Raw genomic sequence first — 26,498 nt, forward strand, 5'->3', positions numbered from 1 at the left:
AAAACTTATTTTTTACTTGATTATCGTCGTAAATTTATTCCTTGTCTTTCTTCCCATTCTTAAACCAATGATATATTTACCTTTTGCATTATTACAGCCCACTATATATACATTCATATAAATTTATATGCAGTGTTACCGCCATACCAATTATTCTCCTTTCCTTTTTTATTCTTTAATAATAATTTCTGGTCGTTTTGAGTTTGAATTATTGTAGGCTTCTATTTCTACTGATCTTAAAATTAATATGGCCTTTACTATTCTTTAAAAAAACTTTCTTTTTCGTAAAGTTTTCGTAGTATATATATATATATATATATATATATATATATATATATATATATATATATATATATATATATATATATATATATATATATATATATATATATATATATATATATATATATATATATATATATATATATATATATATATATATATATATATATATATATATATATATATATATATATATATATATATATATATATATATATATATATATATATATATATATATATATATATATATTTATATTTATATTTATATCGGCGCGTACAAACAACTCCTCTCATTTGATCTGCCATTAGCGGTCCAATTACCCTGGAACACGTATTTTGGCAGAAACTTTCTCAAAATGCCTTTGAAACCAACTTGAGACTTCGAAACCTATTTTTAATTCCTAAAAACATCTAATAATAACATTACACTACTAACTACTGATTTTCATGTATGTATTGGAATAAATTAATTTAAAATTAGTTTCTTCAAAATTAGTGTTCCAACGTTGAAGCCAAGTTTCGCGTCCAAGAGAAATCTGACTTGTCTACCCGCGAAAAGATCTGATAACGCCTATGTTTCTATCTGCAAAAACGTTCTCCGGAGCACTCGCACCCCTGTCCGGGTTTTTATAATGGGAGAGATAGAGAATGATCATACTGCTAATTATATAAACTGTGCTTATAACCCTTGCCCTGAACTGTTGGGGGAGTGTCCTGCTCAAAGGTATAATTTCCTGAACTTTAAACTGCGTGAAACAGAATGGCTATCTAAAAATTTTGATTGGATGTGTTTGGGGGAAAGGTGAGCGTGAGAGGGGGGTTAGTTGCCCTCAAATCACTTTCGACTATTGAAAAGGGCACTAGGCCTTTAAATTTCTAATCGAATGAGCCATTTTTCAAGTTTCTACGACAAAGATTTCAATAAAAACCTTATGTGCCCCCAGGGCATAACTTATAACCCTTGCCCTGGAGACAATTGGGAGAGTGTCCTGCTCAAAGGTATAATTTCCTGAACTTTAAACTGCGGTGAACAAATGGCTATCTCAAAATTTTGATTGGATATGCTTGGGGAAATGATGGGCCTGGAAGGGGTGTTAGTTGCCTTCCAATCACTTTCGACTATTAAAAAGGGCACTAGCAATTTCAATTTCCAATCGAGTGTGCTCTTTTAGAAGATTCTATGAAAACGCTTTCTGGAGAAACTTTATATACCCCCAGGGCATAACTTAAAACCCTTGCTCTTAGGACGGTGGGGGAATGTCCTCCTCAAAAACATATTTTCTATCTGGAAATCAACTACGCTGAAAAAAATGTCTATCTCAAAATTTTGATTGGATGTGTTTGGGAGAATGATGGGCGTAGGGGGGGGGGGGGCTAGTTGCCCTCCAATCGCTTTCGAATATTAAAAAGGGCACTAGCCACTCAAATTTACAATCGAATGAGCCCTTTTCGAAGTTTCTACGACAACTACTTCGATACGAAGTGCCCGAGTATGGAGAAAAAAAAAATACATTGTGCCAACATCGTTCTTTACTTTGGCAGCGATATTGCGCTGCCTATGATTTCTGAACGTTTTGTAATTGATGCAGCTTTGATCTTGGCTCACCGTACATGAATAATTAAAACAAAAATTGCATATTATTTTACTTTTTTCGGCCAAATGGCTTTCTCGAAATCTTTTTCTGACGTAACTTACGAATTAACTTACGTAACGAACTTCTATATTCGTTCAAATTTTGTTCAAATTCTTTAAGAATTGGACATGCAAACCGTGCGTTCGTAAGGCAAAGAGGCAGTGAGGAATCACTTCGTTTTGTACGAGTTTATCAATTAGATTATAGATATTGCAATTGATTAAACGAACAAAACTATACAAAAACCCACAGTTTTTTATACAAAAGGAAAGACTGATCGAACAACCATAAAGTACTAATATTAGAAGGAATTGCAGCCCCCTCTCCCCGTTCAGGTTCCCAGAATTGTAGTAGGAAATAGATTATTTTTATTTATTTAAAGCAACACAGAGTAAAAATGAAAAAAAAAAACACATTAGCCCAACTTTAAGGCCCACAAGCTACTACCTAAGCATCATAAGAGCAGCCCCTTCAAGGCAGATAATTTTTTATGAAGGCTTCAAAAAAGCATGCCGTTCCCATGCTGCCGCCAGAGCAAGGATAGATCATTGGCCTGCAAAGTGTTCTTTCGTAAGGCAGAGGCCATCACACCAGCCCTTTGCTACATATAAAAATTTTATTATACCTTTTTGCACATTATAAAAATGAATCACGAGTAATAATTAAAAAAGAAAAACATAGTTTTTTTTATCCAGAACTAAGGAGCGATCTAAGGAACTATCCAGAACTAAGGAAATGATAGTGAACTAGTGATGAATTAGATGACAATGAACCCGGGAGTCTTAGAGTAAAAAACAAGAAATAAATGTGATTGATTTTTTATTTATTTTCAGGAGTACGAAAAAAAAACAAAAAAAAAACACCCGGTTGAATTCTAGCCTTTACATAAAGCATCATCAACCCACCATGAAGAAAACGAAGGTACTTAAACATTAGATGGTCACTTCTATATACTGCTAAAGAAGTCACGTTTGGCTAATGATAATGAAATAAAATCGAATAGGATGAATATATAATAGTTTATAAACAAATTTGGGCTATATATTTCCACATTAGGGGGGGGGGTGTTGTTGTTAAAGCATAGCATATATTAAATATGTAACCTAACCTAGGTACCTCCCCCCTAAACCCCAAAAAACAACAGTTTAAATATCCTAAACGCAATGAAAACCCTGCTTTGCATTGCATTTCTCTATGGCGGTATGTTGCAGTTAACCCGTCTGGCGGGTTTTTCTTGACTGGTTTCCTTGCACAATATATAAAAGTGACCATCTAATGCTTAAGTACCAAAACGAAAAAGAAGAGGAAACCAGGAAAGGAGTTATATCCAGGATATTTCAGTATAAACCAAAGAACTCTTGATAAAATGGAAGAATTGGAGAAGAAAAGAAAAAAGGAAGAATTTAAAATAGGTATTAGAAAAGGATTTTGTATATTTTTAAAATTATAGTCTATTTTTTATAAAAAAAAGCGATCAAAATTGAAGAAAGTAAAAATTATTGAATACTAGATGGGTTTGCCCTACCCTTCAGCCCCACGACGTGCAAAAGGATACAATTCCCACCAGACAACAACAAAAAACGTAATGAATTTGAAGGATGAATAATTTTCAGTAAATGTCAGATTAAGCCCAGTAATCCTTCACATAGGATTGAGGAGGGTAGTGCCCCTTCTTCAACATTTGTCGATTTTTTATCCTTTGAACTTTTGACTTTACTTGTGCATAGAAAATTCTTCATTTCTATTACTTTGTATCGTTTTTTATAATTCCTATATACAAAAGATTAACGTTTACCCATAAGAAAAATTTACAAAAATTGAACGCCGAGATCGCGACTTTTTACCTTACAATAAGTTGGAAACATAGAAGGTAGGCCTTACAAAATATTTCCTCAGGGAGGTTAGATGAATAGAAAACTACACCATGGAAACATCAGCTAATAATTCAGCGCCGTATGTTTTTTTTTTCACAAAACATTGAACTTGGTGAAAATTTCACTCGGAAATACTGCAGCCATGGAAAATTGTCCTACTTAATATTTCACCTACCAAAGATTATCCCTAGGAAGATTGCAGCTAATAAAGCCTGCACCAAATAAAGGTTCACCACTGTAAGGTTTTTCCCATGAAACAGTGAACCCAGTGAAGATTTCACCTAAAAACACTGCAGCCATTGAAGATTATCAAACAGTTCGCGGTAACGAAGTGTAAGTAAGGAGCGACCCGGCTCAATAGTAACCAAAACTTCAAAAAAAGAATTTTGATGCCAATAGATATGTAAAATAAATCAGATTTTTATGCTGATTTCAAATATATAAGTTTAATCAAGTTTAGTCTTACCCATTAAAAGTTATGCGCCTGAGAAAATTTTACTTATTTTCGAAAAAAGGGGGAATCACCCCCTAAAATTCATAGAACTTTAATGAAAATCACACCATCGAATTCACATATCAGAGAACCCTACTGTAGAAGTTTTAAGCTCCTATCTGCAAAAATGTGGAATTTTGTATTTTTTGCAAGAAAAAATATCACGGATGCGTTTTTATATTTTTTTTTTTTTTTTTTTTTTTTTTTTTTTTTATTTCCCCAGGGGTGATCGTATCGATCCAGTAGTCCTAGAATACTGTAAGAGGGCTCATTTGAACGGAAATTGAAAGTTCTAGTGCCCTTTTTAAGTGACCAAAAAATTGGAGGGCAAGTTGGCCCCATCCCACACTCATTTTTTTCCCGAAGTCACCCAATTAAAATTTTGAAATAGCCATTATGTTCAGCATAGTCGAAAATCTAATAAGTATGTCTTTTAGGATGACTTAATCCCCCAAAATTCCCAGGGGAAGGGCTGCAAGTTATAAACTTTGCCCATTGTTTACGTATAGTATTGGTTATTGGGAAGTATACAGGTGTTTTCAGGAGGAATTTTTTCTAGTTGGGGATCGGGTTCGGAAGAGGGTTTATGGGTGAGCATCTTTCCACGGAGGATATTTCCGGGGGGGAAGGAACATTCCCATTAAGGGGGTGCCAAAATTCCCAGCATTATTAAAAAAATGACGAGAAACTAAATAAAAAAAGCAATTTTTTTTTCAACTGAAAATAAGGAGCAACATTACAAAATGAACAGAAATTGTTACATATTTGAGAGGGTCCACCCCCTAGTCAATACCTCGCTCTTTACGCCACATTTTTTTAGTTCTTTCAAAAGATCTTTCTAATATAATTAACCGGCCTTTGTGATTCAGGGGTTTGTGATTCGAACAAAATTCGAACTTTAGCCTAAAAAGCGAGGTATTGACTAGGGATCGAACTCCCTAATATACGTAATAAAAATACGAATATAAAAGTTCGTTACGTAAGGTAATTCTTGAGTTACTTCAGAACAAAATTTCGAGAAAGTCAATTAGCCAAAAATAAGGAAAATTAATATGCAAATTTCGTTTTAATTATTCATGTACGGTGAGCCAAAATCAAAGCTGCATTAATTCAAAAACGTGCGACATTAAAACTTAAAACGAACAGAAATTATTCCGTATATGAAAGGGGCTGTCCCCTCCTCAACGCGCCTCACTCTTTACGCTAAAGTTTTTTATTGTTTAAAAAAAAGTTTTGAGAAAGTCAAACTTTAGCGTAAAGAGCGAGGCGTTGAGAAGGGGAAGCGTTGGGAACTAGGGGGCGAACCAAATCATATACATAATAATTTCTGTTCGTTTTAAGTTTTGATGTTGCTCCTTACTTTCAGTTGAAAAACTTTTCCTTTTATTTAATTTCTGATCGTTTTTTAAATAATGCTGGGAAATCCTGTGCCCCCTTCACATCAATGTCCCTTCCCCCATGAAAACTTCCTCCATGAAGATCCTCCCATATAACCCCCGACCCCCCCCCTATTACGAGAAAAATCCCCCCTGAAAACGTTGTATACTTCCCAATAACCAATACTATATGTAAACATTGGGTAAAGTTCATAACTTTCTGCCTTCCCTCCGGGGACTTTGGGGGATTAAGTCATCCTAAAAGACATCTTTATTATATTTTTGACCATGCTGAACAAAATGGCTATCTCAAAACTTTGATCGGGCGACTTTGGGAAAAAAATTCGTGTGGGAGGGGGCCTAGTTGCCCTCCATTTTTTGGTCACTTAAAAAGGGCACTAGAACGTTTAATTCCCGTTCAAATGAGCCCTCCCACTATATTCTAGGACCACTGGGTCGATACGATCACCCCTGGAAAAAAAAAATAAAAAAATAAATAAAATAAACACGCATGATCTTTCTTCTGACAAAAAATACAAAATTCTACATTTTTGCAGATAGGAGCTTGAAACCTTTACAGTAGGGTTCTCTGATACGCTGAACCTGATGATGTGATCTTCATTAAGGTTCTATAGCTTTTAGGGGATGTTCTTCCCTTTTTTCAGACTAAACTTGATGGAACTTATATATTTGAAATCAGCATTAAAATCTGATTCTTTTAATGTATCTATTGGTATCAAAATCCCTTGTCTTAGAGTTTCGGTTGCTATTGAGCCGGGTCGCTCGTTATTTACAGTTCGTTACCACGAACTGTTGATGAAACCAAGTGGTCACTTTTCTATCTATTAGGAAAAAAAACACCAGTCTAGGTAGGCAAGTATATATCATTTTAATTTTCATTTGGGGGAGGGGCTACGGATTTGATAAAAAAAAAAACATCCAAGCTTATGGAACATACAAAAAATAAGAGAGAAGGTCATGGGAACCTCAGGATTTGAAGGAGGAGTGTGGGCACAGACCCTAAAAAAAACAGCATAAAAGATGTATGTTTTGATTATTTGCTCCAGAACCCCCATTTTTGAGCTTTAGATCTCCACTGTACTGTTTGAATCCCCTGATCATTTTAGTGATGGAGCTGCATACTGTTCCGTCCAAGCACGTATTCCAAGGGGAAGACTTGCACACAATGTTTTTTTGGTGTGGGCCGACAATAAGAAAAAAAAAACTATTGGATAATTTGAATAAGAAGTATCCAGATATTTGAAGGAATTTGGGATTTCAGGGCTTGGGGGCCCGAATGTTTCGCTTGCGTATGTCCCTGTAAGGGGTGCTGTCTGTCTGGCATCTTTGCGATTTTCCCTACATTTTTAATATTTGCCATATAATTCACCTATGTTTGGTACTTCTTTCAAAGATAAAAAATTGTTGCACTTGCTTGATTAGGCCTACTCTCCATACAGCATAAGACTATGCACCCCTTTACCCAGTGTTCAAATGTATAATAATACCCAAAGATAACCTCTGTGCCTCCCTACCAATATCAATTCCGATTGGCGTATACCTTCTTTCATGAACTTACGTAAGGGGGTCTTTGGGGCCTTGCCCTTATCCCCCTGAAATCAGGAAATTTTTCAAATTTTCACTGTTCTTTTTTGTTGTTAATGTAATTTGCCTATTTTAGTTGTTTTTACGATATCTCCTCCCCCTTCACAAAAACAAACAAAACAACAATTCCTACATAGTTCCTTGCCTTCTCTGCTTACCCCTCTCCTAATAAGTTTCAACATTGAACTTGGATCTATAAAGCAACATTCATGTAAGCAATGACAGACGTTTCCTGCAACGACAAAACTAATGTCTCAATTTTTCAAATTCCGGTAAGAAAAAAAGGCGCGTCCTCGGCCAGCTTCATTCAGAAGGTCTAATACAGCATTCCATTCACATACTTTGGGCTACCCTTGGGTTAAAGCAAGTGCATCACTTTGCTTTCTTTGGAAGGTCCGCTTTCGCTATCGTTTTACTACACTTCCCGAAGGGTAGGGACGCCCGGTTTAGTACTTTAGGGTCTACGTCACAACTTATGTGGGTCGCTAGTATAAAATCGTATGTAAGCTTTTAATTGTCATCATTGTTGTAAAAGCGGCGTCGACTAATATAACTGGGTGTGGGTATTGTGAAAGGAAAAGTGAACTTTAACAGAAAGTGAATTGAGTTTATTTTTCAATCCTAGTTCTGACATAAGTTACGTATGATCTAAGGATTTTTGTGCAAAGCTTATTGGATTAGAAATATAAAGATGGCCAGGGTAAGTATATTCGTGTTTTCATAAACCAATCAATTTGGTAAATATTTACCAAATCATATTATTGAATTTCGACTAAAGTGAATATACCACTCGATGCCTTTTTTATGCTCTTTACGAATATAATAATCAATTTTAGCCCCCACCCTTATATATACCAATTCAGGGTATATATTTGCACTTTAGGGGGGTGGGGGGAAAGTTTAAACTTACCTCTCATTTACATCAGAAATAAAATTACCCAAACCTCCCTAATGTGCAAATATATACCCTGAATTTGTATATATAGGCTAGGGGTGGGTAATAGGATTTGGTAAATATTTACTGTGGTTACATTAGGAAAATAAAACTTCCAGCAATGAACCCAGGGCCAAAAACATGCTCTGGGAAGGTATTGCCAAGCTACTATGTTAACACTCTTCTGATTTCTATGTCTTAGAAATTTGCCTATTTGACTGGTTGAAATTTAGACAAAACAACACTATACCTTAATTTTATACGTACTTATAAAAAAAATCAAATTAATTTTAATTATTTAACTCGAATAGTATTTGGCACAAAATATTTTCTTTTCGATTCCATGTTTAACTTCCGTAGTTCCAACATCACTTGGCTTAGTCATTTTTTCTGCTAAATTAGTAATTTTGAAACACTTATCCCAGGTTTAGGTCAAAGTCTTGAAAAAAATAGGGTTATTAAATATTGCCATTGGGTGAAAAATGAGTGATAATTAACGATTCAGAAACTAATTAAGCTATAATGATTAAAATTATTCATTTGAACCATTTGGTGGAAGAGCCGAGAGTCTGTAGTTTCCTGTTGTTTTTGTTTCTTTTACATTCTGCTACTATTGCTCTTTTTATATCTTAGTACTTGAATTTCATTATATTTTAAAGTTCTAATACAACTCAATATTTCCTTGCCTTCGTACCGAATTATGTATTAGAAATTTAGAATAGAAGAGGGGGTAAGTAAGGACTGGTGACGGTAAACTTTTTTTTATGAGAAAAGTGAAAATTAAAAAGTTTAAGTGGGCTTACTACAACAAAAATGATGAAGTCTAGCCTATTTGGAAGCAGAGATAGAAGCTTGAATCCCAGGCTGTAATTTTGGCCCGAGTAATAAGATACAATAAGTATGCAATCATTGCAGTTACATTTTTATATTTATGATAATCCCTAGTGGGGTTGGGAGCATTGAAACCTTCCTCCCCCGTGAAATTCAGATCCGATTTGTACTAACCATCTTCCATCAATCTTAAAGTCAGTGATCTTCCCAGTTTAAAATACACCCATTAAAAAAAGAATAAAAAACCCATCCATTTTGCCTCAAAAAGTTCAGAGACCTGAAATAAGAGGTATGGCGTTCACAAGGCATAAAACCCGTGATTGAACACATTAGTTACGGGAGTAACCTATTTAGTCCAAACAAACAAATAAAAACAGCAAATTTAGTGACGCCTTCTCTGAACTAGGAAAGCAAATAAAACTGATTAGAAGCATAAAAAAATATATTGATGCAATCATTAGCGGTTATAATGGGAAGGGGGAGGCTCAATGTTGCTAAAAAAAATCTCTGTTTTAAGTAGGAATTGTTTCTATGCATAATCACCGTGTCAGAACGTGTATCATTATAGAAGGACCGTGTCGATGGACCCACGGAATGGCAAATGCCAGGAAAAAGGGACTTTTTGAGAAGAAACAAATAAAAGCAAAAGAAAAAAATTGGGCAGTTTCTAAATTTGAAGGTATTTTAGATATATAAAAAAAACAATATAATATAATAATATAATATAACAATAAAAATTTGGAGATAAATTGGTTGATATTGGCAGCCATCCTCTTCATTTTAAGATCAACAACGCGTGAAAGGTCTAATATTCTGCATTATTTCTAATCAAAACAACCAGTTAATAGTTTTTTGGCCTTTGTCGTGTGTAAAAAGCGTAAATGATTTCTAGTTAATAATTCCAAGGTTTAATCAGATTACTAGCTAAAATCAGCCCCCCCTAGATGTCTCATAGCTTGACGATTTCATCGGTATAATCATCTAATTTCTATACTTTTCTTCTTTTTTTTACTTTTTTTAGGGCTATCGGCTTTTTGTTGGGCGGGAGGTACAGCCCTTACTCCATATATACATGCCTAATAGCTTTAAACCATTTCATAAGAAGCTATTTGGTATTTTCCTAAACTTTTCACAACGATAGTGGTGAAACATCGGCTACGATAATTCGAAAAACGTTACGCAACCCTTTTCTGTCAAAGTGATGTTTATAATAGATTCTGCTAAACAAGAATTACTTGATCGATTGGTCGAATTGGATTTCCTCTACCCTATTTTGGTCTAAAGATATTCGGACATCTATTTTTCTAAAATGCGTTTTATTTCTTTTATGAAATGCAACAATGTCATATTTCTATGCAAAACTTAGTGTTCCTTACTTGAAAAATGGGTTTACCATATCCTGAAAGCTAATTATAAACCAACAACTGTTTCTGCGCCCCTTGAATATCCTACTCCGCTTAAATTTTGACAAAGTGTCTTTTTTGGGGATATTTTCATTGAAAGATGCCTTATTTTGTATTTTCATTGAAAAACGTCAAGTTTACCCCCCTAAATATTGAAAAATACATTTTGCCCCCGCCCCTCCCTATTTTCGTAACTTAACGTCACTGAGCGAAAAGGAGGGTAATCTGAACAAACAGTGGCTTTTAAAATTCATTGTAATTAATTTGGAAATAATTTCTGTTAAAATTAGGATAGTAACGCATGAGTAGGCTAATGAGTTTTTTAACTCAGGCTGATTTAAAAACAAAATGACATAGAACAAAAGGTCAAGCTAAATGGCGAATAAAACTCACTTTAGGGTATAAATCTTTCAGAATGTTCTTGAGAAACATATTTATTATCCAAGTGAAATTGAAATCATTGTCCTCGCTATATCAAATTATTGACTTATTGTATTCACGTGGGTAGAATTGCCTTAGTTGTTAATATAACGAGATTACACAATTTTTACCTTCAAGACTGTTAAAAATAAGTAGTAATTTTGGTTTTATAAATGGTTTTAGTGTAATAAAAAAGGATAATTTCGTAAATGGTGCCCTTTAGTTGAAACCGTCGATAAATGAGAGATACACCTATTATATTATGAAGCAAGGTTATGTTATAAGCTCACAAAATGTTAAAGTGCTAACACTTGGTCTCTTGTATGTTTACAATAGCAAAAATGAAAAAAACAACTTTTTTTCTTAGTTTCAGTTTTGATCCGTAAGTAACAATAAAGGATTAATGAGCCAAATTACAAATTATTCCCCTGCATCAAAATCAACTTAAAAATCAAAAGGAAGAAGATGAAATTTCGATTTATGCTCTGTGGGATTGGCAAATTGCAACGGGGGAGGGGGGGGTTTGAAAACGCTTCTTCTAAAATTGTGATGCTCACAACCGTCCTTTTAATTTAGCTCATTGACATAAGAGCCATCTACCTTTACCAGTAAAAATGGGATTAATTTACTTTCTCGTGCAATATCATCTGACTAAGAAGCAGGTGCCAAATAGCCTTGAATAAACTTTTTCTTCTCCAAAAAACCTCCTACCCTCCAAAACATCTTAGAACATGCCTAGAAGTTAAAACCAGTGGATTACTTTAATTAGTGAACAGCAGCAAAATTTGTTCCAGACGCAATTAATAGACACGTTTTTCCGGTTGCCTCTCCCCATAGCTTTCACCTGAATACAACCTTGCCTAAAAGATGCAATACTAATTGAACCTGTCCGTGGAAAGCTATATTTTTGGGTAGTGCATACTTTCAAGGACGATTGCCAACGTTAATCAAATTGGGGTACTCGGGTCGTTTTTTACTGTTTTTTTTTTACCCAACCGATAAAAGACATTCTAAGTAATAACAGGATGAAGACCGGGTATATTTCTGAGCAGGTACATAGGACAGCTGTCATCCCCTTGACCGACAAAGGTCGGTCAGAACTTATAGTTTGTTTATGGAAGAAAGCAATTTAAGAACTCTTTGAAATACAGTCAATTAAAAAGGCATGGGTACGATTACCATGAATTAATCGTTCAGGGATTTGTCAAAAGCACAAAATTTTGGGAGCTATGTCAGCATGGAGTTATGAAGAAACAGCAGAATTCATTCGATTCTGGGGGTCAGTCCCAGGGTTCCTTGCTGTTTAAAAAAAAAAAAATGAATCGCCCCTTGTGTTACGTGGTTTTTATAGATCAATTCCCTGGGTCAGATTTTACTTATCTAGAAAAAAAACGTGAATGAAAGTTTTTTGTACAATGCACGCTGCTGAAGTCTAAGCAAGTATTACTAGTATTGGTGGGAATTTAACATTTACCGTTTTATTGCACCTCAAATATTAAAGGAACCCATTTTTAAAATAAAGAATATGTTAAACTTACTTACGAAGTACGAAGAAATTTGTTTAAGGAGGGGGGAAAGTTTTGGGTGACTGATTTCTCAAAATAACAATAAAATGCAGTTTGTGTGAACACTACAATATTTGAAGTGTCCGAGGGTATATTTGTACGGAAGTGTGAAAGGAAATGTGGACGGAGGAATCTAATTGGGGGAGAGGGGGGCAAGTTTTGCGTGACTAAATTTCTTCAAAAAGGAATAAAGCCTTATTTATATAAACATCACAGGAAATCACTGGGGAGATTATAGATTATGAAATTTAAATTTTCGTGTGCCTGGCCTCCTAGATCTTCCTTACATACATGTCGGCTGTTGCGATATGATGTTCCACGGGAGGTCATATACCGTATCCACAGATCTTTTATTATTTTGTGGGAAGCAGAAGATTTGTTCCCAGAGGTGGATGTGCATAGGAATAAGTAATTGTTATTTTTGAATTTTGTATCATATTTGGGCATTTCTTTTTGTTTGGATTGATTTAAATTATGCTAGTCCTTGTAAAGGCTGCGGTATTTCCGGTACCAATATTGTACAGTATTTTCATTCTAATTATCTTACATGGTTTATCTTATATTCCTTTTACCCTGGTCGATTTATCACTCACGATAACCAAGCACTAATTTAGTTTACTAACATCGTATATCACTTTCCTCTCAAAAATCTACTCCATAATTTAAGTGAATACGAAATTTAATCTGGAATTTTAAAATTAATATCATTCATACTGCTATACAATATAGTATATAATTCTCTTTGAATTCCAATTAAATGAAGCGAAAGGGTATTATGACATTAAAGCGTGGAAAATTGGACATGCATTTGGCGAAAGATTTTTTGAAGACAGGAACCATGCGTTGTCTCTTTTTTTATTTTGCAAAACTTTCACAATCACTATTCTTCAAACATTAAATAGACATCACCTGTTGAAGGCTATAACGTGTCGACAGAATGTTAGTATAATTATAATAGAGCTATTGTTTTTTCCTCCTATTCATCATCTTACAACAATTATAACAAATATATATGGGAACCAAAAAATTTAACACATTATAGCTTTATATTTATTATTTAATGGGTGTAAGATCAAACTAGAACGGGGTTAGGCTACTGCTCCATTTTCCACGGAAAAGACTTCCGGATAGCTATTTCAACGTTGATGAAAAATACATGTTTTAGCAAAGTCGCCGGCTTTTTGTAGCGGCAATCCCACTTTCTGGACTTTCTGTCTCCCCCAAGGCCGTATCCAGGGGGAGGGTAGTAGGTTTGAACCCCCCGCCCCAAAATGTGTTCGTTTGATTCGTTAAAACATAGCAAAAATGAATAAAAAAAACTTTTATGCGTTTATTTATTTAGTAACCTTCTCTGAAAAAGATCCTGGATAGGTTCTTGTTCACCCCTGCAAGGTTTTTTTGGCTCCATACACGCACTGAACTCGTTACATAATTTTAATAGATTACAACCATTTTTATTGTTATGAGAATCTTTTGCTACTGTGTTATGTTTTTTCTTTGAATAACTTAAGTTCTTTTTTTTATTGCGGAGAAATACACATTCAGAAACACATAAACACATTCAGAAAGAGAAACACGCATTCAGAAACACACAAACACATTCAGAAAGATAACACACTGAACGAACTTGCAGTTGTTTAAGTTTGTTTTATATTTTTTCTGAATAAATTTAGACCTTAAATATTGGAAAATACGTGAATTTGTTTTTTAGTTTTACTCTATTCAAACACATGAGAATTTTCAATTCGCAATAATGGATAACGACCTAGTATTTGTCAGCTAAAAACAATTCACCAATCAGTAACAAGTTTACATTCTTATGGATCTTAAGTAAACCAGTGTGATAAGCCTGCTTAGCCGGTGTGAAACCACCATAAATCCATCACCTATTGCAGTAGCTGAACGGAAAATTAACCAGATTATTACTCACTAGTATAAAATATAACAGATGAAGTTTTCAGTAAACCCGCGCTATTTTTCCTTTTATATAATCAAACAACATGAAATTTTAGCGTATTTGCAGTGATGAGTCTTCTTTTTTGCAGGCGGCCATACTGTTGCTATGTTTATGCTTAACCCCTGTATTTGCGGATCCACATGCTGTGATAGCTGAATCTCGAACCTGGGGTAAACAAAAGGGATATGGAGCTCCCAAAAAGGGATATGGGGCTCCCAAAAAGGGATATGGAGCTCCAAAAAAAGGATATGGAGCTCCATTAGGACAAGAATACGGTGCTCCAATTCATCAAGCTGCCTCTTTTGATTCTTATGCTCCTCCTGCTCCTGCCTATGCTCCTCAACTCCCTGCTGTCCATGAGCCATCATATTCACCGGTACTTGATCTGCATCAACCAGCTCCTTATGCCGAACCCCAGGTCCCCTCTTACGGTGCACAAGCTCCTATAGCACCAGCTTATGCACCATCTGTACCAGCCTACGCACCACCGGCACCATCTTATGCTCCTCCTGTGCCTGAATACCATGCTCCACAACCAACTGGATATTCACCTCCTGCTGTTCATGAGGTTCCACAGTCATATTCACTTCCAATTCCATCTTTTGATGTCCCTGAGTTAACTTCCACATATGGAGCCCCTGAACCACCAAAATCCTCATATGGTGCACCGAAAAAGTTGAAAAAATTCAGTTTTAAAAAAAACAAAGGATATGGAGCACCAAAAGCTCCTAAGGCTTCGTATGGAGCTCCAAAGCCGAAAGCCCCTAAGTTCCCCAAGAAGCAAAAAGGATACCCTGCACCAAAAGCTCCAAAAAAAGGCTATGGAGCACCAAAGAAGCATAAACTGCCTAAACTACCTGAATTGAAACTGCCAAAGCTTCCAACTTTAAAACTACCATCTTTCAAGAAAGGAAAGGGTCATGGTTATGACTTTGAGCCAGCTGACCACTACCCCCAGCACGGCTATGAGAACTCGCCAAATGTGTATCCTGTTAATCTGGTCTACCATCCTCCTGCAGCACCCTACAGCCCACCTGTTTCAAGCTATGGTTCTGCTCCTGAGGTTCATGTTCCTGACTACGCACGTAAGTAGTTCGATTTTTAATGATTTCACTTTCTAGTTTTGTCCTTTTTTAACTCTTTGTATTTATTTATTTTATTCTAGCCTAGTGATGACCCTCCAACTAAGTTTTTGGCTCACTAGAAAGAATGAATAAAATAATGTTTCTTAAAGAAGAATATTATCAAAAATTCGATCAGCAAACCTACTTCTTTTTGCAAAGGTAGTGCTGTTTTATTCGCATCATTTTTACAAAGGTAGTGCTGTTTTATTTGCATATTTTTGTCTATTTGAACTCTGACATTCCTGGCCAGGGCCTTATCCAGGATGGGGGGTACTAAAGGTATTATTTGGGGGGGGGGTATAAAAAATCCTTGAAAACGCATTAAAAATGTGTTTATGCTCATTTTGTTACGTTTTATGAGTCTGACAAAAATATTGGGTGGGGGGGGGGTTCAAACCCCTGAGCCCCACTTCCTGGATGCGGCCTTGTTCCTGGCAAATCTATGTTTAATATGGTTTTCATCTGAGCTGTTCATTTATACGGGATGCCGAAACAAAACCGAAATAATAATTGCCTTAAAATGACCAGATCGAAAATCCAATTCAATTTAAATCTCATTCTTTGTCTAAAGTATCCTGACTAATTTTCGAATTGATTTATTTTTGTGAAACACCATTTTCCAATCGATTGCTGAAAAAAATTGCACTTGAGAATAATTCTGATAATTATTTACTGTCTTGTAATATTTACCCCTCAAGACTGACCTCCAAAATCTTCATGACCTTTTGGAGAATGCTTACCAAAAATACATTTCACTCAGTTCATTTGCATAAATGTGAGAATTTGAAGGGAGCACTTTGAAAGCACAAAATTGACTGATTCAATGAAAAAAGGAAATTATTGAATAATTCAGGGAAATTTCAAGGAGGGTACCTCTGCCCCCCTCCCCTCTGCATATGTACCTGAATCATGGGTCTCTTTGCCCAACTTTTCAGTATTTAAAGCTCGGGGTACATGAAAACTTGGGAAGCTCAAAGTTCATTTTAACTACTGTTTTTGAGTAGGCGCACAGGGGTCCTAACTCGGAGGTAGGGTGTGGTGGCTGCCTGGCCAAGGATTGCGTCGGAAATAAGAAAATAAGCATTTTTAGGCTACAATTTTCCAATTTCTGGATATGGAGGAATTCCTTTGAATAAATTTTAAAAGAGGAAGGGGTCCTCCTTGTCGCAGAAATGACTCTTTTAATGGAATACCGACCTCCAATGGAAAATTGTTTGTTTTCAGTAAATTTACATATTTTTCCTGTTTGTGTTTTTCTTAGGATATCTTAAGGTTATATTTTGGCTTCAGCTGAATATCCAATTAAATTAATTCAATTACTTAAAAGTTGTGCCCCTGACCCACTTAAATAGTTTATCAATAATTGGTCACTAAGGAACTACATCAGCACTATTTTTGGTAACTATTTATCACACTCACAAGTTATTATTTATTTGCAGCCGCATTACCTGTTCCACAGTACAGCCACCCAGCCCCAGTCTCACATGCACATCCTGCTCCAGCACCTATAGGGTATGCGCCACAACCTGCCGCTCCTCAATACTCTGGTAAGGGTCCATAGTTTATGATTATCCATTTTATTATAAAACAAAATTACTTGTATGAGCTACATAGTGAGGCAAATTCTCAAGTGGTCATCCGTACTGGTCACATTAGCAGAGACTTGTTTACTGTGGAAAAGATAGTGACAAATAGCAAGTAATTGAACAAATAAGCTAAAAGACTACCATACCAAATTGAAGCCTTATTGTTCAATTAAATAAAAAAAACAAGTTTTTTAAACTGAAAGTAAGGAGCGACATTAAAACTTAAAACGAACAGAAATTATTCCGTACATGAAAGGGGCTGTCCCCTCCTCAACGCCGCGCTCTTTAGTCCGTATCTGAAAGGGGCTGTCCCCTCCTCACCGCCACGCTCTTTAAGCTAAAGTTTGACTGTGTCAAAATTTTTTTTTTTAAACAATAAAAAAATTTAGCGTAAAGAGCGAGGCGTTGAGGAGGGGACAGCCCCTTTCATATACGGAATAAAGAGCGAGGCGTTGAGGAGGGGACAGCCCCTTTCATATACGGAATAAGTTCTGTTCGTTTTAAGTTTTAATGTCGCTCCTTACTTTCAGTTTAAAAAACTTGTTTTTTTTATTTAATTTCTGATCGTTTTTTAGTTAATGCAGCTTTTATTTGCATAAAAATTTTACTTTTCTTTTGCTAAATGAATGTCTTTACAAATTAACTTACGTAACTAACTTCTATATTCGTATATTTTTCTTCTGGCAAAAATTCAAAGTTGCAGATTTTTGCAGATATGAGCTTGAAACCTATGTAATAGGGTTTTCTGATACGCTGAATCTGACGTTGTGATTTTCATTAAAATTCTTTCACTCGTAGGGGATGTTTCCCCCCTCTTTAAAAAATCAAGTAAATTTCCTCAGGCTTGTTGCCTTTGATGAGTAATACTAAACTTAATAAACTTTATATATTTAGAATCAGCATTATAAACACATTCTTTTGATACATTTATTGACATCAAAATTCCGTTTTTAAAAGTTTCGATTACTATTGAGCCGTATCGCTTGTTTTTTTATTGTTTTTTTTTATTACGTATATGTTATTACGTATATGAGGGGGTTCTGCCCTTAGTCAATACCAAGCTCTTTACGTTAAAAGTTAAAAAAAATTTGATTCACAAACCCCTGAATCACAAAGGCCGTTTAATTAGAATAGATAGCTCTTTTGAAAGCACTAAAAAAAAACTGTAGCTTAAAGAGTGAGGTATTGACTTGGAGGAGAACCCCCTCACATACGTTATAATTTCTGTTCGTTTTAAGTTCTAATATTCCTTCTTACATTTCAGTTGAAAAAACTTGGTTTTTTTTTATTTAATTTCTGATCGTTTTTTAAATAATGCTTGGAAATCCGGCGCCCCCTTAATAGAAATGTCCCTTACCCCAAAGAAACATCCTCCACGGAAATATTCTCCAGAGTAACTCCCTCCTCTAGCCCCCCTCCAGAAAAAATCCTTCCTGAAAATGGTTGTATACTTCCCAATAACCAATAAATAATGCTGGCAAGTCCGGCGCCCCCTTCATGGCGATTTCCCTTCCCCCATGAAAACTTCCTTCATGAACAGATCATCCAACATAACCCCCGACCCACCCTTCACTCCCACTAGCAGAAAAAAAACCTCCTGAAAATTTATGTATACTTCCGAATAACCAATACTATATGTTAACATTGGGTAAAGTTCATATCTTTTAGCCCTCCCTCTGGGTACTTCGGGGGATTAAGTCATCCCAAAAGACATATTTATCATATTTTCGACCATGTTGAACAAAATGGCTATCTCAAAATTTTGATCGGGTGACTTTGGTAAAAACATAAGCGTGGGAGGGGGCCTAGTCGCCATCCATTTTTTTTGGTCACTTAAAAAGGGCACTGTAAATTTCAATGTAAATTCCAATAAGACCTCTCAGGATATTGTAGAACCACTTGGTTGATACGATCACCCCTGGGAAAAAAAAAAACAAAAAACAAACAAACAAACAAATAAACACGCAACCGTGATCTTTCTTATGGCAAAAAATGCAAAAAACCACATTTTTGTAGATAGGAGCTTGAAACCTCTACAGTAGGGTTCTCTGATACGCTGAATATGATGGTGTGATTTTCATTAAGGTTCTATAACTTTTAGGGGGTCTTTCCCCCTTTTTTTGAAAATCAGCCAAATTTTCTCAGGCGCGTAACTTTTGATGGGTAGCTCTAAACTTGATGAAAGTTATATATTTGAAATCAGCATTGAAATCTGATTCTTTTGATATATCTATTGGCATCAAAAACCCGTTTTCTAGAGTTTCGGTTACCATTGAGCCGGGTCGCTCCTTACTTACAGTTCGTTACCACGAACTGTTTGACTACATTAAGTTTCTTATTAAGTCTTAAGTCTTCTAATGATAAAACTTAATTGCTTCTATCATATATTTGTTCTTCTGTAAAATTACGAAAATTGAAGATATTCCTGTCTTGGTGGAGAGAGTGAAACAAACATAATTGATCAAAGTTTATCATAATTGATAAACTGAATTTATAAAGTGAGTAAATGTTTTACACCATGGACGCACACAAGTGTAAACTTGGATGGTGGTTTGGGTAGTGTATCATGAGATTTCTCCAAGGACGATCCCAAAAATATTGACAAGTTTAAAAATTTTACTGTATGAACAATAATATTAAGGTTTAGGACTATTTTTGCCGTTGAAAATTGGGCAGTTTTTGCTTAAATGCTACTGAAATTTGACATATTTACAAGGGCATAGTTGGTGGCGAACCTGGAACTTCTAACTTTTTTAACTGAGAGATGACTTATATTTTCTAAGAGATTAACTGAATTAGCGATTTACTGGTAATAGTGTCCAAGCGTTGCTACATGCCCCCTCCTAATAAAATGTAAGAACTAGCTTCATCAACATTCTTCTACACCTATTTGGCCAAAAATAGCCTACAGAAGCAACAGAACATAACTGTCAGCTGCTGTCAACTTGTAATTTTTTGAAAGTCAAAAGACCTTTCGTTTTGGAAACTTTTGCACCGAACTTACCTTGAATTGTTTTTTTCTGCAATTTTGCATTACCTGACAAAACACCACTACCTGAAATCACTTTTTTTTATTTCTTTCATCATATACGCCCCCCCCCCTACCCTTAAAGAAACTTACCAAACCCTTAGAGTAGATTCAATAAAGGGTAGAATCTAAAATAGAGAGGCTAGTAAGTACATACGAGTGTAATGTTTTCTATCTTAAGCCTTGTGATATTCACTAAGCTTATATTACATTAAAATAAAACTCTATATACTTTTCCTCGAAAATATTTATTTTCAAATAACTGTTTTCCAGCTCCAGCACAGCCAGTCCATCATGCTCATGTAGAGCCTGCTGTTACATCCTACGCAGCCCCTGCCCCTCAGGTGGCACCAGCTTATTCTGCACCTCTTGCTCATCCTGCACCAGTTGAGTATCATCATCATGCACTGCAGCCAGCCCCAGCCCAGTATGGAGGTCAGTGTTTGTTTTGTGAATCTCTCTAATTTTCTTATATATATATATATATATATTAATATATATATATATATATATATATATATATATATATATATATATATATATATATATATATATATATATATATATATTGTTGTCACATTATGTTTCTTAAATTTTGCAATTTTTCATACCCTAAATTTCAATTTAAATTTCTTGTCATCCATCTCAACACTCCTTATTTTTGGTAGAACAAAGAAGGTAAAAGGTGAGAAACCCAGTAAAGAAAAGATAATATGCTGGATCAAAATAAAAGGCATTCATTTCTATCCCCTTCGTTAATTTTGCTTTATAGAAAATAGGCTTAAATGCAGTTACTGCTTTTTTTCATGAATATTAATTAGGTATTTTCATGGGATAACAGGGGCTGCTGACATTTGTTGGCATTTATTGAGACTAGATGTCACACATTCCGCAGTTGGATTTTATCTTAAAAATAAACATCAAATTCTTTATATAATATCCAAAAGCAAAATAGTGTCTTGTTATACACTTCTCTAAACGTCCTTTTCCCAGAGCTCAAATCCATAAAAAAATGTTTAACATAAATTTTATCTCAAAATCTTATTTAATACTGTACTTATTTTCAGTTTTTTAATATTCTAGCACCACAAGCAGCTTATCAATCTTCCCCAGAAGCTCACCATCACGCTGAACCTGCTCCTCAACAAGGCTACGAAGCTGCTCCTGTAGCCCAACCAGCTTATGGAGCTGCACTTGATGGCCAACAAGGTTATGGAGCCGCACCTGTTGCCCAACAAACCTATGCTGCAGCCCCTGCACCTTTCCAGCAATCTTATGATGCAGCCCCTGGTACGTTTTCTATTGTTAATATCTGCAGTTACAACAACAGATTAATGTATATATTTTCGTCCTTTTGGAATTTCAAGTATGTTTATTAGTATAGGTTCTAGGTATTATTATTTAAACAGAATTAAATAACACAGCGATAGCGAGAAAAAAAAGAAGGAAAATTTGAGTAAATAAATAGTTATGTGGATTAACCAATGTCAGAATTTACCAACCTGGTTAAGATGATCGTAACCGATAACTTTACTTTGTGTTTTGAATTCAATCTTCTTTTTTACAAAATAGCGGAAAATCAAATTTTCCTTTTTTATTGTAATTCCTTGTTACATTTGTAAACCTGATGAAGTTTTAGCTCAACCTTAGGCAACCAGATGGATTTCTAAGCAGTATTTTTCAAATAGCCTGTGCCACGCTATCAACACGATTGTTCAAATTCGTTGAATATTTGCCAACCTTTGCTAAGAAAAATTCGAAACAAACTTCCTATCGTCCAGCCGAAAAAAGTGGCCCAGTTCGCATGTAGCTTAGTTTTGATTTCAATTAAGTTCAACTCTCAAATTGAAACTAAAAATCAAACTAAACATCAAAATTGAAACTAAATATCAAACTAAAAGTAATTGAAACTAAATATCAAATTCTTTATATGATATCAAAGAGCAAAATAGTGTCTTGTTTAATACTTCTCTAAACGTCCTTTTCCCAGAGCTCAAATCCATAAAAAAAAAATGTTTGACATAAATTTTATTTCAAAAGCTCATTTAATACTATACTTATTTTCAAATCTTTTCAAATTCTAGCACCCCAAGCAGCTTATCAATCTGCTCCAGAAGCTCAACATCACCATCACGCTGAACCTGCTCCTCAACAAGGCTACGAAGCTGCTCCTGCCGCCCTACCAGCTTATGGAGCTGCACTTGATAGCCAACAAGGCTACGGAGCCGCACCTGTTGCCCAACAAACCTATGCTGCAGCCCCTGCACCTTTCCAGCAATCTTATGATGCAGCCCCTGGTACGTTTTCTATTGCTAAGATCTGCAGTTACAATAACAGATTAATGTGTATATTTTACTCATTTTGAAATTTTAAAGCATGTGTATTAGCATAAGCTGTAGGTATTATTCCCTAGAAGGAAGCAAATAACAGAGCGATAGAGAGAAAAAACAGCAAAACTTGAGTAAATAAATAGTAATGTGGATTAACCATTGTCAGAATTTACCAACCTGGTTAAGGTAATCGTAACCGATAGCTTTACTTTGTGTTTTGAATTCAATCTTCCCTTTTTACAAAATAGCGGGAAATCAACTTTTTCTTTTTTATTGAAATTCCTTGCTATATTTGTAAACCTGATGATGTTTAAGCTTATCTTAGACAACCAGATGGATTTCTAAGCAGTATTTTCCAAATAACATTTGCCACGCTATCAACACGCTTGTTAAAATTCGCTTAATATTTGCCGACTTCCAAACAAAATTCCTACTGTCCAGCCGAAAAATTGGCCCAGTTCGCATGTACGTTAGTTTTGAGTTCAATTAAGTTTAACTTTCAAATTGAAAGTAAAAACTGCTGATCATAAAATTATAATTCCTACTTGTGATAAAGCTTTATTTGCAGTATATGGAGGTGCACATGAGGCTCAACAAGGCTATGGAGCAGCACCAATAGCACAACCAACCTATGCAGCTGCCCCAGCACCTGTCCAGTCAACTTATGAAGTGGCACCTGGTCCTGCCCAAGCTGCTTACAATACTGAATATGCTGCTCAGCAAGGCTATGAAGCTGCACCTGCAGCTCTCTCAGCTTATGGATCGACGCAAGAACAAGGCTATGGAGCAGCACCTGTAGCCCAACAAACTTATGCAGCTGCCACAGCTCCTGTCCAGCAATCTTATGACGCAGGCCCTGGTATGTTTTCTATTACTAAGATATACAGTTAGGACAACAGTTTATATATGCGTTATTTAATTTATCAGTTCCAAAGCATATTAATGGTTAATTCTAACGAAGGAATGCGATTAAGCAATAGTACAGAAAAGAATGAAAATTCATGCTAATGAAGGCTTCTTCCATTACTAATTTTTTGGGATCTGGTCAAGGTAGTCAAAATCAAAAACTACTTTTGTAAGGGTTTAGTCTACTTTTATTGCACAACAATGGACTATGTACTCTTTGTATCTATATGGCTTTTTGTTCTTCGATAAAAAAATCTCCTGGCTAAGCCCCCGAATTCTACATAAAAGAAATTGCCTAATTTTGTATGCAGTTTCGACCAATTCAATTAAATTTGAATTGAATGAAATTTAATGCTCAAACTAATGCTCAGAATAGTAAAATCTTGAAATTTAATTCCTGCTTGTAATAGAGTTCTATTATCTAGCATACGGAGCTGCACCTGAGGCTCAACAAGGCTATGGAGTGGCACCCGTACAACAGCAAACCTACGCAGCTGGTCCAACACCTGTCCAGTCAGCGTACGAAGCTGCACCTGGTCCTATCCAAGCAGCCCAGTCAGCTTATGGAGCCACACAACAAGAATCTTACGGAGCTGCACCACCCCAGGTTCAGCAGGCATACGAAGCCGCACCTGTAGCTCAGCAATCATATGATGACGTACCAGTTCCTCAGCAAAGCTATGAAACTGCTCCTTTTGCTCAGCCCACTTACCAGACTGCTCCAGTCCAGCCATTTTATGAAGCCGCCCAAGGTACGTTTTCTGCTCGTACGGCCACCCGTTAACACAACGGCTCTTGTATACTTTGTCTTTTAGTGTCTAATTGTAATAATTTTATCGAAAATACTTAAAAAAAAGGTCATTAACATCATATAGTCGAAAATATAAAAATATAAAATCTCTGGAAGTAGGTCTCCAAGACAGAGGATAAAGCTGCATTTGGCTGTATATTTCTAGCACTACGCCTGATCTGGTTGGGGAAAGATGTTGTTCTTATTGAACATTGCCATTTTTTCATTTTCTGTTATTGATGGCTATTGAGTGTATGATAAAGATATTCATTTTTGGGATAGATCATTATTACCTAAGAAAACAAAAAAATTTTAAAGAAAAATTCAAAAACTCAAGAAACTTTGTTTCTTAGAAGGTTCCATTGTGGAAGATTTTATTTGCTCTATCCGACTGAACTTTTTTCTGTCATTTTTTTTCATTTTATTCTTCAAGCTTTGTCCTATAAGCGGTAATCTTGCAGAGAAGCATGTGTTCCTGGCTAATATAATTACCATGTCCTTTTGCAAGTTTGAAAAAATAAAATGCATATCCAGTAATCTATTTTATGATTTTATTCACATTCATCAACAGTCAAAAATTGATGTTATGTTTTATCCTTTATTGTAGTCGTAATATATAAGTACTATTTTGAATATCTTTTTCTATACTATGCCACCTTTTTTTTCTGTTTTTGCACCAGTTTCATCCAGTTTTTTTCATTGATTTATTTATTTTATTCAGTACAGGAGAAAACCATAGGCTTATTGTAATAAATTAGGCTTGTCGGCCATTTTGTTACTGAATTAAATGGCCAGTAAAGTAACATCAGTTATAAAATAACAAAAAAATTGCTATATCTTGGTTTTCTTTTAGTCAGTTATTTTCAGGTACTTACTAAAGGCTCTTTTTCACCCTGAAAAAAACTTTCGTGATATCTCCCTAACAAGGATTTATACTAAATCTGACCTTGTTTTTAAACTCTTCCTCATTTATGTCATCTATTGCACCATCCATGCACAATTGGCGAAATAAATGATTATGAATCCAACTTCACAGTTTCACTCAGTTCCCTGTTGCGTTTCTCCTGTTACCTCCTTTATTTTTTACAAGGAAGCGCAGGAGACCTTCTTCGTCTGTGTTCTCAAGCTCTATTGTTTCTATGTCTTTTTGGAAAAAAACCCACATTGGTCAACAAACCCAACAACCAGCCAAAATATGACTAAATCCAACACAAGGCTTAAATCATCCCATAGATCTAGTGGAAATAGAACATCTCTTTTAAGATTATAAGCCGGGGAAAAAAAAGGAAAAAAAACTACAAAACTGAAAACCAAGATACTTAGATAAGCCATTGACCTGATTTTTCACCTTAGGTATAAGAAGAAAAAAAGTAAACTACGTAACTGAAAACTAATATACCTAGATTAATCATAAAAATGAATCTTTACCTCAGAATTAGGAAGAGCAAAGAAAACTACACAACTGACAACTAATATACCTGCATTATCTGCGGACCTGAGTTTGTAGCTCAGGATCAAAAACAAACAACAGAGTTAACCACTTAACTGAAAACGAAGATATATGGAAAAAATCGCAAAGTATTTAACACAGTTGGGATTGCTAGTCCTAATCGTATTTTTTATATATTAGTAACGCATGTGTAGCCTTTATTTTGTTCATAATTTTTTTTATAAATAATTTATTTTCCCTCAAGTTAAAAAAAAAAATTTTATTTCGTTCTAATTTTGCGTACCCCCCTCCCCAAAATATATGCCGCCTTTTTTTTTTATAAACGATTGCTCTTGGGATTTATCTATCGATTAATTTTTTAATAGTATACTGAGTGCCAATTATTGTTTATAAGAAAATCCCTTTTATAGAGCAAATGAATTAGCATTGTGATTAACCTCTTTTAGATTTTAGTGTCTAGCCGTTTCATTCGCCCTAAATTTCCTACTTTCACATCCAAACTCTCTAAATAATTAAAATTAATAACTTAAGCGACTAAGACGTTTTTGACATTGATTTGTTTGACATAATTCAGCTCTTCAAAAAGATAATATTGCTAAATCCATACTAATAATATACTCAAGCATATTCATATTCTAACTGATCTTTTTAGCAATTGTACCACAGCTAAATTAATATGAAATTGTCTGAAGATATATTATTTATTTAATTTAGCACCAGCACTTGAGCAGTCTAATGGCGCTTATTTCGATGTAAGAGACACGGCACCGTCATACTCACCAGCAGCGCTTCCTCAAGCCCAGGTAACTATTCATATTTGTCATTATCCTTGACCGTTGCATAGTGTATATATTTTTCACTATTTATTCGTGTTCTAATGGAAGACACCTCGGATCTGGAAATTTGAG

At 35.2% G+C, this 26,498-nt stretch overlaps 1 protein-coding gene across 2 annotated transcripts in view; it reads left to right on the top strand.

Annotated features, from left to right (window-relative positions):
• Positions 1 to 7,806: 7,806 nt before the first annotated feature.
• Positions 7,807 to 26,498, top strand: part of LOC148940630 (uncharacterized) — a 35,420-nt gene continuing 16,728 nt past the window's right edge. The window contains exons 1-10 of one of the 2 annotated variants that reach the window (XM_089105350.1): positions 7,807 to 7,966; positions 14,465 to 15,461; positions 16,940 to 17,047; positions 20,388 to 20,549; positions 21,198 to 21,404; positions 22,199 to 22,248; positions 22,282 to 22,411; positions 23,013 to 23,303; positions 23,776 to 24,102; positions 26,305 to 26,393. In XM_089105350.1, coding sequence (XP_088961476.1) covers positions 7,958 to 7,966; positions 14,465 to 15,461; positions 16,940 to 17,047; positions 20,388 to 20,549; positions 21,198 to 21,404; positions 22,199 to 22,248; positions 22,282 to 22,411; positions 23,013 to 23,303; positions 23,776 to 24,102; positions 26,305 to 26,393 — 2,370 coding nt within the window. In that variant the 5' untranslated portion in view covers positions 7,807 to 7,957. Of the gene's footprint in view, positions 7,967 to 14,464; positions 15,462 to 16,939; positions 17,048 to 20,387; positions 20,550 to 21,197; positions 21,405 to 22,198; positions 22,412 to 23,012; positions 23,304 to 23,775; positions 24,103 to 26,304; positions 26,394 to 26,498 lie in introns of both variants that reach the window. The other variant, XM_089105349.1, reaches the window with a different exon arrangement.

This window comes from Artemia sp. Qi Xiang Cuo, chromosome 19 (genome assembly GCF_049724085.1).
Source record: "Artemia sp. Qi Xiang Cuo chromosome 19, ASM4972408v1, whole genome shotgun sequence".
Lineage (NCBI taxonomy): Eukaryota > Metazoa > Arthropoda > Branchiopoda > Anostraca > Artemiidae > Artemia > Artemia sp. Qi Xiang Cuo.